Source organism: Bufo bufo, chromosome 3, assembly GCF_905171765.1.
Source record: "Bufo bufo chromosome 3, aBufBuf1.1, whole genome shotgun sequence".
Lineage (NCBI taxonomy): Eukaryota > Metazoa > Chordata > Amphibia > Anura > Bufonidae > Bufo > Bufo bufo.
Window position 1 is genome coordinate 692,439,138 of NC_053391.1, and position 19,246 is coordinate 692,458,383.

General features: G+C 44.3%; 1 protein-coding gene across 1 annotated transcript; it reads left to right on the forward strand.

Annotated features, from left to right (window-relative positions):
* Positions 1-1,233: 1,233 nt before the first annotated feature.
* On the forward strand, positions 1,234-2,202 carry LOC120994089 (olfactory receptor 1M1-like). The gene has a single exon (XM_040422549.1). It carries the CDS (start codon positions 1,237-1,239, stop codon positions 2,200-2,202), a length of 966 nt encoding a protein of 321 aa, XP_040278483.1. The 5' UTR covers positions 1,234-1,236.
* The last annotated feature ends 17,044 nt before the right edge of the window (positions 2,203-19,246 follow it).

Below are 19,246 nucleotides of genomic sequence, written 5' to 3' on the forward strand. Positions count from 1 at the left end.
GCTTTGTTTGTTTGTTTTTTTCAATTGGAACTTTGATTTTTTATTATGTAAAACACTTTTTTTCCCTTTTTTTGTCCCACACTGGGACTTCAATTTTTGGGGGTTTGATCCCCTCTACAATGCATTACAATACATGTGTATTGTAATGCCTTAGCTGTCAGTGTATTACTAGTGTAATACACTGACAGCCTGCTTGCTGTGAGACCCAAAGGGCTGGGTCTCACAGACTTCCTTAGAAGGCAAGCCCCCGAGCCATCGGGTCCCCATCACCGCAACGTGGGGACCCGATGGGAACATGGAGGGAGCCCTGCACCCGCTCGATCTGCGTGCCGTACTTGTACGCCGCTGGGGCTCGAGTCACGCCCCTCAGCGATGTACAAGTACAGCGCCACTTGGGAAGGGGTTAAACATCATCTGCCCCCTGATAAGTTACAGTTTTTGGAAGCTTTGAAATATGAAAAGCAGAAGACATTTGCTGGCACGGTGTGTTTTTAAACACGCTGTATGATAACACTGTTAAATGTACGTTTAGACTACTTTCACACTTGCTAAAGCGTTTTCCGTTAGGCTGTTCCGGCGGGGAAATATACCTGCCGGATCTGTGCTACCACAAGTCCACTGTGCTGGCAGATGTCCGTTCCCGCCCCATTCACTATAATGTGGGTGGGCAGGAGGTCCGGCCGTAGCACGGCAAACATGCCGAGAGACGGCTGGAATAAAACTACAGCATGCTACACCATGCTTCAACCAGAACTCTGGCCCCCCCCCCCGACCCCTTATTATAGTGAATGGGGCCGGAGCGGACTTCCGCCAGCACGATGGGCTTGCAATAGCACGGATCCAGCAGGCTGTTCCGGCGGGGGAAAACGCTACTGCAAGTGTAAAAGTAGCCTTACCCATAGCTATGTATGTCACTCAGACATCATTTCCAATTGCTGTCATTGCGTTCAAGAGTTTGGGGGGGGGGGAGAGGAATCATAAAAAAATAAAGAAAAAGCGATAACAAGTTTTCCTAAACAATTATGATTCCTAGGAGGCTAGAGGACATTATATACCAACTTTCAGTGCAATTTCCATCCCCTGTTGCTCCTCTCCCCTTCCAGTTTTGAGAACCTGAGAAACCCATGGGGGCTCCATCCCTGACCACCACTGACATGGAAGAATACATATTGCATATAGCACTCCACTCTCTAATGTTCTAAGATCTATCTTTATTTTCCAGCTCATCACCAACCTATGGCTAACCAGTCTGATTCTCTGTTTGTGCTTGCTGGATTTCCGGGGCTGCCGGAGATGTACCACCCTGCAGTTTCTTGTATATTATTCCTTGTCTATGTTGTCTCCCTCTCAGCTAATAGTAGCGTCATTCTGCTGGTTCTATGGAAGGAACATCTTCATCAGCCCATGTACATCATCATCATGAACCTGGCTCTTTCTGACATCTTATTCGATACGATAACATTACCCAAAATAATTGCCAAATACTGGTTTGGAGCTGGAACCATGACGTTGTTTGCCTGCATGTTCCAGCTCTTCTGTGTCCACTTCTTGGGTTCTGTTGACTCATTCATCATTATGTTCATGGCACTTGATCGCTATGTGGCCATCAGCAGACCCCTGAGGTATTCCTCCATGATCACCGAGAGACGCACCATAAACATCTGCACTTTCCTTTGGGCTCTTGCGTCTCTCATCTCCTTAGTCAATGCCGCCTGGTTCACTCAGGTTATATTTTGCGGCTCTAGAAAAGTTAACAGTTGCTTTTGTGTAAGTCAATCAGTCATGGTCTTAGTCTGTTCCGATATTTCTCTGCTCAAACGGACCTCGCTTGTCCTCTCCATGTTGGTTCTCTTAGCACCCTTGTGCTACATTATCATATCCTACGTCCTCATACTTGTAAAAGTCTGCTCTTCGGTGAGGAACAAAGGACTACAAAAGGCATTCTCTACATGTGTCACTCATCTGTTCATCATCTTCATGTACTTTGGCCCTCGGGTCTTTGTGTATAACGCCTTTGTGATGAACATAGTGTTCACTCCAGAAATGAGCGTCTTGCTTCTCTGCCTCTATACTTATATCCCCCATCTTCTAAGCCCCATAATCTATTGTCTGAGAACTCAAGAAATCCGGCAGGTCATAGGGATTGCACTACGGAGGAAGTTTGGTTTAAGAATAGGGATTGCTGAGGTATTGCACAGATAAACTATGATCTACAAGAATATAAAATGATAAAAAAGAGTAATAATAGTAATAAAGATACATCAGATGAATACCTATGTGTTACTGTGGCAGCCAGCAGCTGCCACTGTTCCACCTACTTTACCTGGGAGCCTGGACGCACCTCCCTCTGTCTTCTTCCAGCTGCCGGGTCTGGACTGTCCATCTTTGCAGTCTGCGGCCTGCTTGATGTCAATGTCTCCCCTCCTCCACCCTAATCTTCAACAGCCTATGGCTGGCAACCATGAGGTACTTGAGGGTGCCTGAGCAATAGGTTGTCTAGCTTGCTAGTTCTCTGCCAAGGTGGGCTGTATTCTGCTGGTGTACCAATTCTCTGCCCATTTACTGCATAGATGTAGAGGTGGTCTTGTTTATGGAAAAAGATTATGGATTCCTGTTGGACATGGCGTCTGAACTACTTTGTAAGGAGGAGGGAAGTTAAGTGCCTGGAGTGACTGTACAAACTCTGCTCAGGATATGTAGTGGAGTACACCCCCACCGATGATCCACAAGGCCCTATAATACTGGAGTAATGAAGCTGGCTAGGCAGATCCATGTTCCTCCCCCAGAAGTTGGCCTGCATCTTGCCCTTTTCTTTACCAAGCCGCAAAGTGGGACTCATTACCAGATAGCCGCTAACTTTACCAGAACCAGGGGCGTTGCTAGGGTCTCAAAAGATCCGGGGCCCAATTCTCTAAGTCGACCAACCACCCCCCACCGCAAACAGTAGCACTGAAGACATTTTACTGTACTTGCTATTCAGCTATACAGCAGCACATAGCTGTCATCTCCAGGGCCTCCCAGGTGAAGTCTGATCTGATGAAGATCTTCTCCAGTAAGTCCGGACAACTTCTCTCAGCCGCCTCGTCTCTGCAGAGTGTGACACACGGACATCTTAGATTCCTCACTTTTCTGTACCCCCAAATACCACCCTGAAGAAAAATGAGTGCCCCCCATAGTTATAGTGCTCCTCATAGTCCCACCAATAGTTATTCCCTTCTAGAATGCCCTCATTAGTAATACTACCCCCTACAGTGATCCCAACCGTGATAATACTCCCTAAGAGTGCCCCCATTCATAGAAGAGCCCTCCAGTATTAATAATACCCTCACAGAGCCCCAAGTAGAAATAAGGCCCCCTATTGTTCCCCCAGTGGTAATACATCTCTCTACAGACCCCTCAGTAGTAATAAGGCCCCAATAGTGCTCAGAAATAATGCGGATATATATGTCACTCCTATCGAGCCCCCAGTAGTAATAAGAACGCCTAATGTCCCCAGTATTTATAATGACCCCTACTGTTATAATGCTCAACCTGAAGTGCACCAGTATTTATATCGCCCCTACTGTTAAAATGCCCCCCCCCAGTACCACCAGTATTTATATCCCCCCAACTGTTATAATGCGCGTCCTGAAGTGCCCCCAGTATTTATACTACCCCCTACTGTTATAATGCTCACCCTGAAGTGCGCCAGTATTTATATCACCCCCTACTGTTAAAATGCCCCCAGTGCCCCCAGTATTTATATTGCCCCTTACTGTTATAATGCTCGCCCGGAAGTGCCCCCAGTATTTATATTCCTCTAATGTCCTCAGAAATTATAATTCCTCAGCCCCTCCACCATACAGTCCCATGTAAATAACATCACACCATCTCTCCTGCCCCCTCCAATATACAGTCCCACGTAAATAACATCACCCCCTCCCCAGTCGCCTTCAACATACAGTCCCATGTAAATAACATCACCCCTTAAAATTCTGTCCCATGTAAAAAACATCACTCCCTCTCCCCCAGATACTTTCAACATACAGTCCCATGTAAATAAAATCACCCCCTCCCCAGCCACCTCCAACATGCAGTCCCATGTAAATAACAGTACCCATCAACATTCAGTCCCATGTAAATAAAATCACTCCCTCCTGCAACCGCCTTCAACATACAGTCCTGTGTAAATAACATCACCCCCTCAACTTTCAGTCCCATGTAAATAACATCACTCCACCCCACTGTCCCATGTAACTTCCCTCCCTCCAGCCCTAACATACAGTCTCAGTTAAATAACTACAACTTCCAGCATTGCTCTGCCTCTCCCTTCACTCACCTCTCATCATGTAACATACATCACCTCAGCTTCTTCCCAGGACTTCTCCTCTTCACTTCTGAGCCGTCCTCTCCTGCACTGGTCACATGATGGTGACATCATCGCAGGTCCTTTTCAGCTACTGCATTAAGAACTGATCACATCAGGCAGTTACTGGCTCCTCTCGCTGCAACTGATAGGGAACCCCCTACAAAACATGAGCAGACTGGTGGGACATTCTATTAAGGGTCAGAGACTCTGTTCTGATGTTCCAGGTGGTAGTTCCCTAGGTCACTTAAGAGCCTCCCCTGCAACATTCAGAAACATTTCTACTTTACCCCCCACATTCAACATGTGCACCCCCCCCCCCCCTTCCTCAGGTTAAACCCAAAACCTGAGGTGCAACAATTAAAGATATATTCCCAGAAGAGAACTTTGTATCCTTAACTACGTCTGTGTTTGTTCCCCGCACAATAGTTGGAACCAGAGAGAAACTTTGTGAGTAAAGCACTCTGAGTTTCTGCAACCATAAGCTTAATGTCTAGGAGACTTTGTATGAACAGCCTTCAAAAGACTTGTTTGAAACAAGAAATAAATATACGGTATGCACCACAGTCTTATGTGCCGGATTAAAACCACTAAGAAATGTACCCAGGGATGGACTTTACCCTGAGAACTGTTCCACTTTAAGATAAACCTTTGTGGACTGTGCTTGGAGAACTGTTGCCCCTGTGTCACTTACTAACTGTATTCCCACTATGCAATGTTGAAATGTTCATTTTATTGATATCCTTAACCTGTTTCCTCTATAGGATAAAAGAGAGAACAAATGTGGGTTTGGGAAGTCATAGCTACATTATGCATATGTTAGCTTGCTTGTATTAGGTCTTTTGCCTTGGAGGTGATCCAGAGACCACGAGTCAAGAGCTTGAAGTCTTCCTTTAAATAACGGGGGTATGCAGTGATCCTCTGCAGAAGGGTTTATATGTACATTTTCAATGTGTATTCAGTAAAAAGGGTTAAAAATATGCTTTGCCATGTATCATTGCATTGTCATGTAAATATCAGTAAGGAGTTAGCAGGTCTTGATTGTCACCAGTTAGTGGTCCTTGTAGTAGGGATGTCTAACCTGAGATGGTGAAGTATCAAAGTTACTGACCCAGCCTGGAGCGTGCCGCCCGACGATCGTTTCGCTATACGCTTCCTCACGGTAACTTTGATATTTTGTGACTTTCATTAGCAGCATTACACTTAGGCTATGCAGAGGTATGTCACCACCCTTCACGTCTCAGTGTTGAGCGGTGAACTGCATTACATGGACGCATGGTTGCCACAATTGAGCCTTATGTGATTATACTGCTACTTGTTATTATACTAGTCCTTTGATGTCTGGAGCTCATTATTATTGTCACACTCCAGTGTTCTCATGTCTGCTGCTTTATGTATTTTATAATTAATTATGCTATAATTTTATATGTGGATTTTCAATAAATTATCAAAGTTTATATTTCCTTGCGTGGTCTCTTTTTTTTTAGCGTACTAGAAATACGTTTATAGACTCCATAGTATACATTGTTTAGGAGATTTAAGTCTTATGGTGCCTGGACATACTTTACAAACACACTCTAGAAGTTGCTAAAGATCCACATCCCACTGAGGACATTGTGGAAACATTTATTGTGAGTAAGCAACCTGTAAAAAAGGTGCAGAACTTAGCCTGATGCTGGGGTCTGCCCTGTGGTTGCATATTAAGAAAAGTTGCACTCCTATTTCTGGACGCTTAGACTTTATAGAAAAGTGTAATGTGAGGAAAAATGCTTTAGAGAAAGACCTAGACTTGTTAACTATTACTGCAACTGTGTAACCTGTAAGAACTGTGGAGAATTTGCACATTGTGTAAGAGCTGCCAGTCCATGCATGCTCAGAACTGTGACTAATGCATCTCAACTTAATTCGTCAGTAAAGTACTATATCATTCTGCTGCTAACTTGGCCTCATTATTTCCTGTACTCTCACATTGCACCAAGATCATCTTCAGCAGCCAAGCAACCCTGCCTTGCACCATTCATCACTATCAAGGGCATTCTGAACCACCATCAGGAAGGAGAACCAGGGTACACCTTGAAGGCAGTAATAGATGTGCCCTTTCTATAACTGAATGGCCCAGGGAGCACCCAAACTGTACAACTACTCCCATATTCCACATCAGTGTATTTGACCCCCATGGGTCAGCTGTCAACTGCACAGGGACTTTTCCAAGAGTCTAATTGGGGTCTGATTGGGGGTCTGGAGGTCTGACTGGGCAGTCTTGAGGTCTAATGGGGGTCTGGAGGTCTTATTGGGGTCAGATATGGGGGTCTTGAGGTCTAATGGGGTCTGGAGGTCTAGTAGGAGTCTGGAGGTCTAATGAAGGTCTGGAGGTATGATATGGGGGTCTGGAGGTCTGATATGGGGGTCTGGTCTGAGGTCTGATATGGGGGCCTGGAGGTCTGATATGGGGGTCTGGAGGTCTAATGGTGGTCTTATATGGGGGTTTTATATGGGGGTCTTATCTAAGGTCTGATATTGGGTCGGAGTCTAATGGGGCTCTGATCTGAGATTTAAAACTGGGGGTCTGATCTGAAAGGAAGGGGGGATTTTTTTGTACTAGCGCACAATATAAAGGGGTGTTCTGTGTAGTACCGGTATTTTCAGGGGGACTGTTTCTGTAGGAAAGTATTGGGGAGCACAGTATTGGGGGTGGCAGGATGGGGTGTTGAGAAGGTGAGAGGATGATGGAAAAGTAGGAAAGTAAGATGTCTGTTTGTTAAAGTCTGCAGAGACGAGGCGTGGCTGAAAGAAGTCACCATGGTGGTCTGAGAGGATAGGAGAAGAAGAGGAAAGAGAACATCTACATCAGAGGAGACGTCACTGGATGTAAGAGGTAAGTGGCGCTGTATGACCCTGAATGTTCTGTAGCGCTGTATGTAATGTTTTCCAAGTATGTATTTAAAGGGGTTGTCCGCTTTTCTTTTTGTACGAGTGCTGCCTTCTCTGCTCTGTTTACCTGCTCATCACTGCAAATGCTACAGCGAGCAGGTGAACAGAACAGAGATGGGCAATAATGGGCATTTCTACTATGGAGGGGGAACAGAGCCAGAGGGCATTACTACAATGAAGGGGGCACATTAGGCATTATTACTGTGAAGTGGGCACAGTGGGCATTATTGCTGTGAAGGGGGCACAATGAGGATTTCTACTATGGGGGGCACAGTGGACATTACTACTATTAAGGGGGCACAATGGATATTATTACTGTGAAGGGGCAAAATGGGCATTATTACTATGAAGGGGGCACAGTGGGCATTATTACTATAAAGGGTGCACAATGGGGATTATTACTATGAATGGGACAAAATGGGGATTATTACTGTGAAGGGAGCACAAAGAGGGCATTACAACTGTGAAAGGGGCACAGAGAGGGCATAACTACTGTGAGGGGGCACACATATGTACAAAACTACTGTGAAGGTTGTAAAATGAGGGCAGTACTACTGTGAGGTAGTACAATTTTTTTTAAAGTATTGGGGGGGGATTCCAGAGAAAGGATCCGCCCCGGGTGCCAAACACCATAGGCACGCCACTGCCCTCATCCCTCGTTATTCTCTGTCTTCATCCTCTCTGTTTCCCTCCCAAGTGTACTGAATTTTAAAAAGTGAAATGGCGGACTCTATGTTGTGCGATTTTTCCGAAGCAAATCACCAAAACTACGGATTCGTTTGAAGGAAGAATCTTTGTGAGATTTGTGATGAATGTGTTTCATTCCGAGTCGATTTTCTCATCCATATTGGCATAGCCACATTTGTAAAGCTCACAAGTATTAAAATATCTTGGTATTTACCCGCATAGTGAAAAAAAGGAAGACAAATTATATGAAACACCCGTGGGGTGCACACCAATATTACTTTGTTGAGAGGTATTGTTTCCAAAATGGGGCCTTTTGGGGGTGTTTTTTATGTTTAAGCAGCTCAAAGCCTCTGCAAACCTGGAATAAATGGGGCCCCACTATCCACGCGGTGCTCCTTCAGTTCAGAGGCTGGTACAGTGGTCCCTCAAGATACAATGGCCTCAGGATACAATTTTTCCAACATACAATGGTCTTTTCTTGACCCATCGTTAGTTGAAACTAGACTCAACATACCATGTCTCAGACCCAGATCCAACCAATCAAGGCCACTTCTCTGGTACAATAGCTGGATTAGATGCTAGTTAGCAGCTTTCCCTGACTGTATTATGTAAGGACTTGTCTTATCTGTTTTAGTTATCTGCTTATTCTTCTTAAATCTTCATTTTCTCTTATCTTGGATGACATTTTGGAGCTTTGGAACCAGTAACTTGAGGGACCACTGTATATGAATCAAGTATGGTAGTATTGTAGGGCCACATATGGAAAACTTCTTACATGCCAGTTTGAATACTTTGAGATGCATATGGCACAGACCATAATGGTAACATAGTAACAGTTTATAACACTGAAAAAACAAATCTGTCCATCCAGATTGGCCAGTTATCCTGCAAGTTGATCCAGAGGAAGCCCCAAAAAACCCTGTGAGGTAGAAGCCAATTTTCCTCACTTTAGAGAAAAAAAATTCCTTCCCGACTCCAATCCGGCATCAGAATAACTCCCTGGATCAACGACCCCTCTCCAGTAGCTATAGCCTGTAATATTATTACGCTCCAGAAATACGTCCAGGCCCCTCTTGAATTCCTTTATTGTACTCACCATCACCACCTCCTCAGGCAGAGAGCTCCATAGTCTCACTGCTCTTACCGTAAAGAATCCTCTTCTATGTCTGTGTACAAACCTTCTTTCCTCCAGACGCAGAGGATGTCCCCTCGTCACAGTCCTGGGGATAAATAGCTGATGGGATAGATCTCTGTACTGACCCCTGATATATTTATACATAGTAATTAGATCTCCCCTCAGTCGTCTTTTTTCTAAAGTGAATAACTCTAATGTTGATAATCTTTCAGGGTACTGTAGTTGCCCCATTCCAGTTATTACTACTTTAGTTGCCCTCCTCTGAACCCTCTCCAGCTCTGCTATGTCTTCTTTGTTCACAGGAGCCCAGAACTGTACACAGTCCTCCATGTGTGGTCTGACTAGCGATTTGTAAAGTGGTAGGACTATGTTCTCATCACCGGCATCTATGCCCCTTTTGATGCAACCCATTATCTTATTGGCCTTGACAGCAGTTGCCTGACACTGGTTTCTACAGCTTAGTTTGCTGTTCACTAAAATTCCTAAGCCTTTTCCATGTCAGTGTTACCAAGTGTTTTACCATTTAGTATGTACGGGTGACTTGCATTATTCCTTCCCATGTGCATAAACTTACATTTGTCAGTGTTAAACCTCATCTGCCACTTATCTGCCCAAGCCTGCAATCTATCCAGATCCATCTGCAGCCTTATACTGTCCTCTGTAGTATATATACAGTATGCTGTCCTCTGTAGTATATATATATACAGTATACTGTCCTCTTCCATGTTAATTACGTTACACAGTTTAGTGTCATCTGCAAAATTTATATTTTACTGTGCAAGCCTTCTACAAGATCATTAATAAATATATTGAAGAGAATAGGGCCCAATACTGACCCCTGAGGTATTCCACTAGTGACAGTGATATCTCCAGTACTGACCCCTTTGGTACCCCACTAGTGACAGAGACCCCTCCAATACTGACCCCTGAGGTACCCCACTAGTGACAGTGACCCAATCTGAGTGTGTACCATTAATAACCACCCTCTGTTTTCTATCCCTCAGCCAGTTACTTACCCACATACAGATGTTTTCTCCCAGTCCGAGCATTCTCATTTTATATACTAACCTTTTATGTGGTACAGTGTCAAATGCTTCGGAGAAGTCCAGATACACGACATCCATTGATTCACCGCTGTCAAGTCTAGAACTTACCTCCTCATAGAAACTGATTAAATTAGTTTGACATGACCGGTCCCTCATGAAGCCATGCTGATATGGAGTTATTTGCTTATTTTCATTGAGGTACTCCAAGATAGCATCTCTCAGAAAACCTTCAAACTGTTTACCCACGGCCGATATTAAGCTTACCGGCCTATAGTTTCCAGGCTCTGTTTTTGGACCCTTTTTAAATATTTACACCACATTTGCTATACACCAATCCTGTGGAACAGTCAGTATAGAGTACTTAAATATCAGACATAAAGGGTCTGGCTATGACATTACTTAATTCTCTTAGGATACGGGGGTGAATGCCATCTGGTCCTGGCGATTTGTCTATTTTAATCTTTTTAAGATGCCGCTGTACTTCTTCCTGGGTCAGACACGGCACTTTTAATGGGGAATTTACTTTTACATTCTGCATTTCATCTGACAGTTCATTTTCTTCAGTGAACACAGTGGAGAAAAAAATATTTAATAGCTTTGCTTTCTCCTCATCACTCTCTGCAACTTCCCCCTCATCACTCTTAAAGGGCCAACACTTTCAGATTTATACTTGTTACCATTTATATAATTGAAAAAAAATTTTGGGTTAATTTTACTCTCTTTGCCAATTAATCCCTCGGTCTCTAGTTTGGCTGCTTTTATTTGTCTTTTACATATTCAATTTTTTTCCTTATAGTGTTTTAATGCTTTCTCACAACCCTCCTGTTTTAGTGATTTAAATGTTTTTTTTTTTGTCATTTATTGTTTTATTAACCACTCTATTAGGTATGTACCTCTAACGACTAGATTTTAGGATGGTTTTAAAAATATCCCATTTTGTGGCTGTATTTTTATTTTTGAGGACTTTGTCCCAGTTAGTTAGGCCTATGGCCTCTCTTAGTTAGCTAAATTTAGCTTTTTTGAAGTTTGGTATTTTTGTTCCTCCCTGAGGAAACACTCTTTTGAATGACAATTGGAAGGTTATTACTTTATGATCACTATTTCCCAGGTGTCCTCCAACCTGCGCATCTGTTGTACTGTCAGGTCTATTGGTTAATACTAAGTCCAGTGTGGCCATACCTCTAGTTGGGTCCTGCACCAGTTGGGAAAGGTCTTTGGTTATTGCCAAGAATCTGTTTCCTTTATGAGAAGTACAGGTCTCAGTTTCCCATTTTAGATCTGGGTAGTTGAAGTCCCCATAATGATGACCTCATTAAGATTTGTCACCTCATCTATTTAGTTTAGAAGCACATTTTCTGTATTAAACTGCTATTAGTATTTCATGATAGTTTTTTCCTCCATGGTAGGTAGGCAGACAGACAGCAGCAGTGGCATTATGGGGCACCATCAGCACTGGCAGATCTATTCATTGGCCTCAGCCAAAGTGTGTAAAAGTCATCCTGGATCCATGCCTTGTTCATTTTGACAAATGTTTTGGACACTGGCAGACTTTGTCCGTTTGAGTGTTACCACGTCCCCCATGGCACCGAACACCCTCTAAGAGATAACACTGGAGACTGGACAAGGCAGAACAAAGAGGACAAACTAGGTGAGGTCCAGTCACTGTTCAAATCTGCATACCCAGAAGTCCATGGGGTCAGGGAATAGGATATGTCCCAGTAAAGGCCATAGTCATATACAAAACAAGACAATTTTAAAGATTTTTTGTATTTTGTTTTTTTATTGATAGCTGGGCAAAAAGTACGAAAAATCATAGAGCAGAATTAATTTTTGGTGAAGAAACAGAACTGCACCACATTTCCATGATGGCAAGACAATTTTTACAGACAATTGGCAAAAAAGTCTAGCTGATGGGTGCAATAAGAGCAATGGTGACACCCTTGTTATGCTAAATATTGAAATATACAAATAATTTGAAAAACTATCATAGTTTGGAATAGAGACTCAGATCAACAAAAGAAAAACAGCTATGTGCTTATTTAAAGAGCCGGTAAGGGAGGTCACTGGTGACAGATTCCCTTTAACTGAAACTGGTATATTAATGCAGTTATTGTAACACAACTCCTTCACTAAAGCTGCATGGTATATTGACACAATTCAATGCAATAGCAGCAGAATGTATGTTCTTGGTGCTGGAGGTGCTGGAAATAAGCCTATAAAACACTTATAAACTGTAGAAACTTAAAGGGGTATTCTCATGACACCGTTTAATACTTACCTGCTCCCGGCGCGCTGTCCACTTCCTGGTTTCTGCACTCGGCAGGGGGCGGGCTCCATCTTGATTGATGTCTTCTCCCGGCCGGGCCGCGCGCTGTACTGAACGCGCACGCCGAGACCGCGCATGCGCCCTGGTGACTTCTTCCTGGCAAGTATACTATACTGGCCAGGAAGAAATCACCATAGCGCATGCGCGGTCTGAGAAGAGCGGTGGCCGTAACCAGGGGAGACGGAAGACAACAGTCAGGTAAGTATAGGTTTATTTTCTTCTAAGGGGTGGGAATTTGTTAATTAAATATATTTAGAAAAATGATCACTGTTAAATCATTAACAGATTTAACAGTGATCATTAAGATGATAATACCCCTTTAAGGTTTTTACAAAAAAAAAAGGGCTGGCTGGCTGTTCATTTACAAAAAAAATGATGTTGTTACAGGATCTTGTTGGTTGCAGAATTTGCACAATTGCCGGCATTTGTATGAAACTCAGACCCCTGAGTGAACAGTCTCTCCCTATCTCTCCTTTACCTGATAAGACCCTGATCTACCTCATTCAATTTGTCCTTATACTGTCTCTATGCTCTCCCTACCACACCTAGATTACTGGCTTGTGTATGTAATGGCCTTTTGGAAGACACTGCCAACACAAGTCTCAAGCTGTGCTTAGATTGGCATCTCTCCTGCCCAAAAGCTGAAGGACCTTCAAAAATCCTGCCCCTGATTGGCTGACGGGATGTCTGACAGCCTCTGAGCCAATTAGGGCAAGAACCTTCCCTCCCATGATCATGTGATCCTCCATTTTTAACTTTTCACTCATTTTCTTTACCAATTTCCATTGTGCAATGGCTCTGGCACCATTTTACGTGATTCATCCCAAGCAAATCAATTGTCAGCAGACTTTTTGTGAAATTTATAATGAATTAAATTACTGTAGTTTAGAATAGATTCACTTATCTCTACATTGCGTCATAGGATAAACACATATATTTTAATAGTTCTGTCATTTTGGTGAATTTGCAGTAATAATAATGATGATTATATTTTTCATTTACTTTTATTTTTTTAAATGAGAAAAGTGGAATGATTCAAATTTTTATATTTTTTTCTTTCTTATATACAAAAAGAAATCGTGAAATCATTTTTTTCCTCCCTAGGGGCCTTGAACATGCAATTATCTGACTGCCATCGACTGCAATGATTTACTATTGCAGTTTATGAGAGAATTAGAGTTTAGATAAACTATGATAAGCTTTGGAGCCTTTAAAAGGACTGAGGCTGCCATAGCAACTGAACAGCACCCTCGATCTCGATGCAGGGGAGTCGCTTGGTCCCCAGGAGCATAGAGCTCCTGGAAAATAACTGCTCAGATGCTGTAGTTGAAAGGTAACTAAACTTATCGATGCCTTTTTTTCAAACTATTCTAAATGGTCTGTCATTCACTTTTGTAATATATTTTATTTATTTTACTGTTTTAACCCTGTAATGAGCACCTATTTTTTTTAAGTTTTTGCATCTCCATAAGCCATAACTTTTTAGTTTTTTCATTAACATGGCTGTATGGGACCTAGATTTATGAGACAGGAAAAAAAAGCATTTTGGTGGTGCTGTTTGAGGGTACATATAAATTATTTTATTGTGTAAATATATTCATTGCATAACATATACATTTTTTGGCATTACATATACACCCTGTACAGAATTATTAGGCAAATGAGTATTTTGACCACATCATCCTCTTTATGCATGTTGTCTTACTCCAAGCTGTATAGGCTCGAAAGCCTACTACCAATTAAGCATATTAGGTGATGTGCATCTCTGTAATGAGAAGGGGTGTGGTCTAATGACATCAACACCCTATATTAGGTGTGCATAATTATTAGGCAACTTCCTTTCCTTTGGCAAAATGGGTCAAAAGAAGGACTTGACAGGCTCAGAAAAGTCAAAAATAGTGAGATATCTTGCAGAGGGATGCAGCACTCTTAAAATTGCAAAGCTTCTGAAGCGTGATCATCGAACAATCAAGCGTTTCATTCAAAATAGTCAACAGGGTCGCAAGAAGCGTGTGGAAAAACCAAGGCGCAAAATAACTGCCCATGAACTGAGAAAAGTCAAGTGTGCAGCTGCCAAGATGCCACTTGCCACCAGTTTGGCCATATTTCAGAGCTGCAACATCACTGGAGTGCCCAAAAGCACAAGATGTGCAATACTCAGAGACATGGCCAAGGTAAGAAAGGCTGAAAGACGACCACCACTGAACAAGACACACAAGCTGAAACGTCAAGACTGGGCCAAGAAATATCTCAAGACTGATTTTTCTAAGGTTTTATGAACTGATGAAATGAGAGTGAGTCTTGATGGGCCAGATGGATGGGCCCGTGGCTGGATTGGTAAAGGGCAGAGAGCTCCAGTCCGACTCAGACGCCAGCAAGGTGGAGGTGGAGTACTGGTTTGGGCTGGTATCATCAAAGATGAGCTTGTGGGGCCTTTTCGGGTTGAGGATGGAGTCAATCCCAACTCCCAGTCCTACTGCCAGTTTCTGGAAGACACCTTCTTCAAGCAGTGGTACAGGAAGAAGTCTGCATCCTTCAAGAAAAACATGATTTTCATGCAGGACAATGCTCCATCACACGCGTCCAAGTACTTCACAGCGTGGCTGGCAAGAAAGGGTATAAAAGAAGAAAATCTAATGACATGGCCTCCTTGTTCACCTGATCTGAACCCCATTGAGAACCTGTGGTCCATCATCAAATGTGAGATTTACAAGGAGGGAAAACAGTACACCTCTCTGAACAGTGTCTGGGAGGCTGCGGTTGCTGCTGCACGCAATGTTGATGGTGAACAGATCAAAACACTGACAGAATCCATGGATGGCAGGCTTTTGAGTGTCCTTGCAAAGAAAGGTGGCTATATTGGTCACTGATTTGTTTTTGTTTTGTTTTTGAATGTCAGAAATGTATATTTGTGAATGTTGAGATGTTATATTGGTTTCACTGGTAAAAATAAATATTTGAAATGGGTATATATTTGTTTTTTGTTAAGTTGCCTAATAATTATGCACAGTAATAGTCACCTGCACACACAGATATCCCCCTAAAATAGCTAAAACTAAAAACAAACTAAAAACTACTTCCAAAAATATTCAGCTCTGATATTAATGAGTTTTTTGGGTTCATTGAGAACATGGTTGTTGTTCAATAATAAAATGAATCCTCAAAAATACAACTTGCCTAATAATTCTGCACTCCCTGTATATAAAAAAGCATTTTTTACATTGCTTTTTATACTTTATTGTTCATACTGTACACATTTCACACTCAATGACCTGTTAAATAAGAAATGAAATACTCTGTTGGCTCACAGTTAATGAAAAGGACTATTATTATGAGTAGAGATGAGCGATTTTTTAGAAAAAAATTGGTTCGATCCGAATTTATTTGCGGCGAATCTGGCTGCAGAGAACACTGTGCCTTGCAGTAACACGTATAGGGAGTCTGCTGTGGTAGTGAAATAATACTGTGAGTCAGTATGACATTGCAGATGACAGGCATCACTCTTAGAATCACTGCACACTTCACTTATTTGGGCAGTCACGGGGCCAAAACTGACCAAATAACTCAAGTATGAACTCAGCCTTACAGGACGATGTTAGCGCCAAGAAGAAGAGCACTCCTTTTACACCGTCGTCAGCTGATTCCACATAGATGTCTACAGAACCTGTTCTGTTAAACGCTTATACAAGTAGAGCCCCCGACAGAGTGGAGAGGGTGTCAGCAGTGAGTGGAGAGGGTGTCAGCAGTAAGTGGAGAGGGTGTCAGCAGTAAGTTTGTGTTGACGTCACTAATTATTTTGCCCTTCCTCTGATCTGTCAGAACAATAACCCCCAAAAAATGGATCCTGTCTTTTGAGCATCTGCCTTCACATGGTCAGCATTTGCTCAGTAATCCATCAGTATGGCTAATGCCAAAAAAAACAGGAGTGGATCCAAAACAGAGATGACATGTGAATGGAATATTTGCATGTCTTCTGTGTTTTGTACCCACTCATGCTTTTGGCTACCAAATCACAAGCTAATTCTGATGGAACCATACAGGCCTTACAGCTGCTACACAAACAAGATCCGTTGTGAGTCTCATTTTTCCTTCCTTCTGACAGATCAGAAGAAAGGTCAAATAAATGATGATGTCAGCCAGGCCGAAAGGCAAAATAGTGGCCCAGTCATGAAGTGAGGAGGGTGGGAGAACAACATGAGAAGTCCACAGAGTGGCCCTATGACATAGTGGTGAGGTGGAAACAGCATGAGAAGACCACAGAGTAGCCCAATGACAGAGTCTGGAGGTGGCGGCAGCATCAGGAGGAGGCCACAGAGTGGCAAATTGACAAAGTGTAGAGGTGGCGGCAGCATCAGGAGGCCACAGTGGCACAATGACAGAGTGTGGAAGTGGCAGCAGCATCAGGAGGCCACAGAGTGGCACTTTGACAGTGTGGAGGTGGCAGCAGCCGCATCAGGAGACCACAGAATGGCAAGGTGACATAGTGTGGAGGTGGCAGAAGCATCAGGAGACCACAGAGTGGGGAGGTGGCAGCAGCATCAGGAGACCACAGAGTGACAAGGAGACATAGTATGGAGGTGGCAGAAGCATCAGGAGACCACAGAGTGACCTGGTGACAGAGTGGGGAGGTGGCAGCAGTATCAGGAGACCACAGAGTGACAAGGTGACATAGTGTGGAGGTGACAGCAGAATCAGGATACCACAGAGTGGCAAGGTGACATAGTGTGGAGGTGGCAGCAGCATCAGGAGACCACAGAGTTACTCAGTGACAGAGTGGGTAGGTGGTAGCAGCATCAGGAGACCACAGAGTGGCAAGGTGACATATTGAGGAAGTGGCAGCAGCATCAGGAGACCACAGAGTGACCCGGTGACAGAGTGGGGAGGTGAGTGGCAATACGAGTACCAGCTGAAGATGGTGGGTGAAAGAAGGAGCACTTGGCATCAGATGTGTGGCATCAGTCGGGTAGCCAGAAGGTACCAGTCTCTTTTGTCAAAGTGTTGGTGTGGCACCATGGATGATCTAGTCTGATGCATCAGGCATTGGTGGGTGCAAATCCTGGCTGATCCACGCCTGATTCATCTTGACAAAGGTCAGTCTCTCCACATTTTGGGTGGACAGACGAGTTCTTCTTGGGGTAAATATGGCCCCGCCGCACTAAACACCCGCTCTGATGCCACACTACTGGCCGGGCAGGACAGCTTTTCCAGGTCAAACTCTGCTAGTTGCAGACACAAATCAAGTTTGGCTGCCCAGTAGTCCAGCGGATCTTCAATGTGGGGTGACAGGGTATGCCACCACCTGTTGGTTCAGGTCCTGCTCCAGGTCTAGCTGCTGCTGGTGAGTAGTTTCTTCACTAGGCATGTGAAGAAAGCTGCTCATCAGCAACTCTAGACGCAAGTTGCTGCTGATGGAGCTGGAACTGCTCCTAATCCCCCACCCAGCCACAGCAGCCATGGCAGAGGAATGTGAGCGCAGAGGGCCCCCCTGGTCAGACCTGCGAGAGGATGGACGATGGAGCAGATAGGAAGTGGCCAACTCACTACATAGGATGTCTCTATAGTAGTTCAGTTTGTCCTCCCTCTCAGCGGGTTTAAAAAAGGCCCCCATTTTGGACCAATAGCGAGGGTCCAACAAGGTGGAGAGCCAGAAGTCATCCCTCTGCCGAATGGTAACAATTCGGCTGTCACTACGCAAGCAACTGAGCATGCATCGGGTCATTTGCGCAAGTGACTCGGAGGGAATCCCTGCCTCCATGTCCACTGCATACTGCCACGGTGTGTCTAGGTCCTCTGCCCCGTCCTCTTCATCGCCCTGTAGCTCCTTTGGCTGCTCCCGCTTCTCCTCTCCTGTCACCTGTGTGTAAAAATGACCCATTTCGCTACCCATTGCAATGTCCTCCTACTCCTCCAGTTCAGCTCCCACAAGGTGCAGAGTCCTTCACTTGGAAAGGGAAGGACTGCAACACCAGCAACTTGGACAGGAGCACATTCAGCTTCTGCACCATTGGATGAGTGCACGCATACTGTTTTCTCTTGGCAATCGCTTCGGTGATTGCTGACGGAATGACTGACGAGGAGTAGAGGGAGGAGGAGCAGGAGAATCAGGACCAGCAGATGATGGGAAGGACAGAAAGCTCCCTTCGGCTGAGGTGGTGGAGCCTTGCCTGCCTGAAACCGGGTGCGTGCCACTGGATGATGCAGCAGTTGCTGCAGCAGGCTAGACCACCACATCGGAGCCATTTTATGATGACGCTGCATATGTTGCCAACATTGGCACCCTGGCCACGCTTCACCTTCTGCCCGCAGATTCTACATATGGCCATGTTCACCTCCTCTGGCGGCTTAACAAATAACTGCCACACCGCTGCTCCTCTCCTGTCACCTGTGTGTAAAAATGACCCATTTCGCTACCCATTGCAATGTCCTCCTACTCCTCCAGTTCAGCTCCCACAAGGTGCAGAGTCCTTCACTTGGAAAGGGAAGGACTGCAACACCAGCAACTTGGACAGGAGCACATTCAGCTTCTGCACCATTGGATGAGTGCACGCATACTGTTTTCTCTTGGCAATCGCTTCGGTGATTGCTGACGGAATGACTGACGAGGAGTAGAGGGAGGAGGAGCAGGAGAATCAGGACCAGCAGATGATGGGAAGGACAGAAAGCTCCCTTCGGCTGAGGTGGTGGAGCCTTGCCTGCCTGAAACCGGGTGCGTGCCACTGGATGATGCAGCAGTTGCTGCAGCAGGCTAGACCACCACATCGGAGCCATTTTATGAT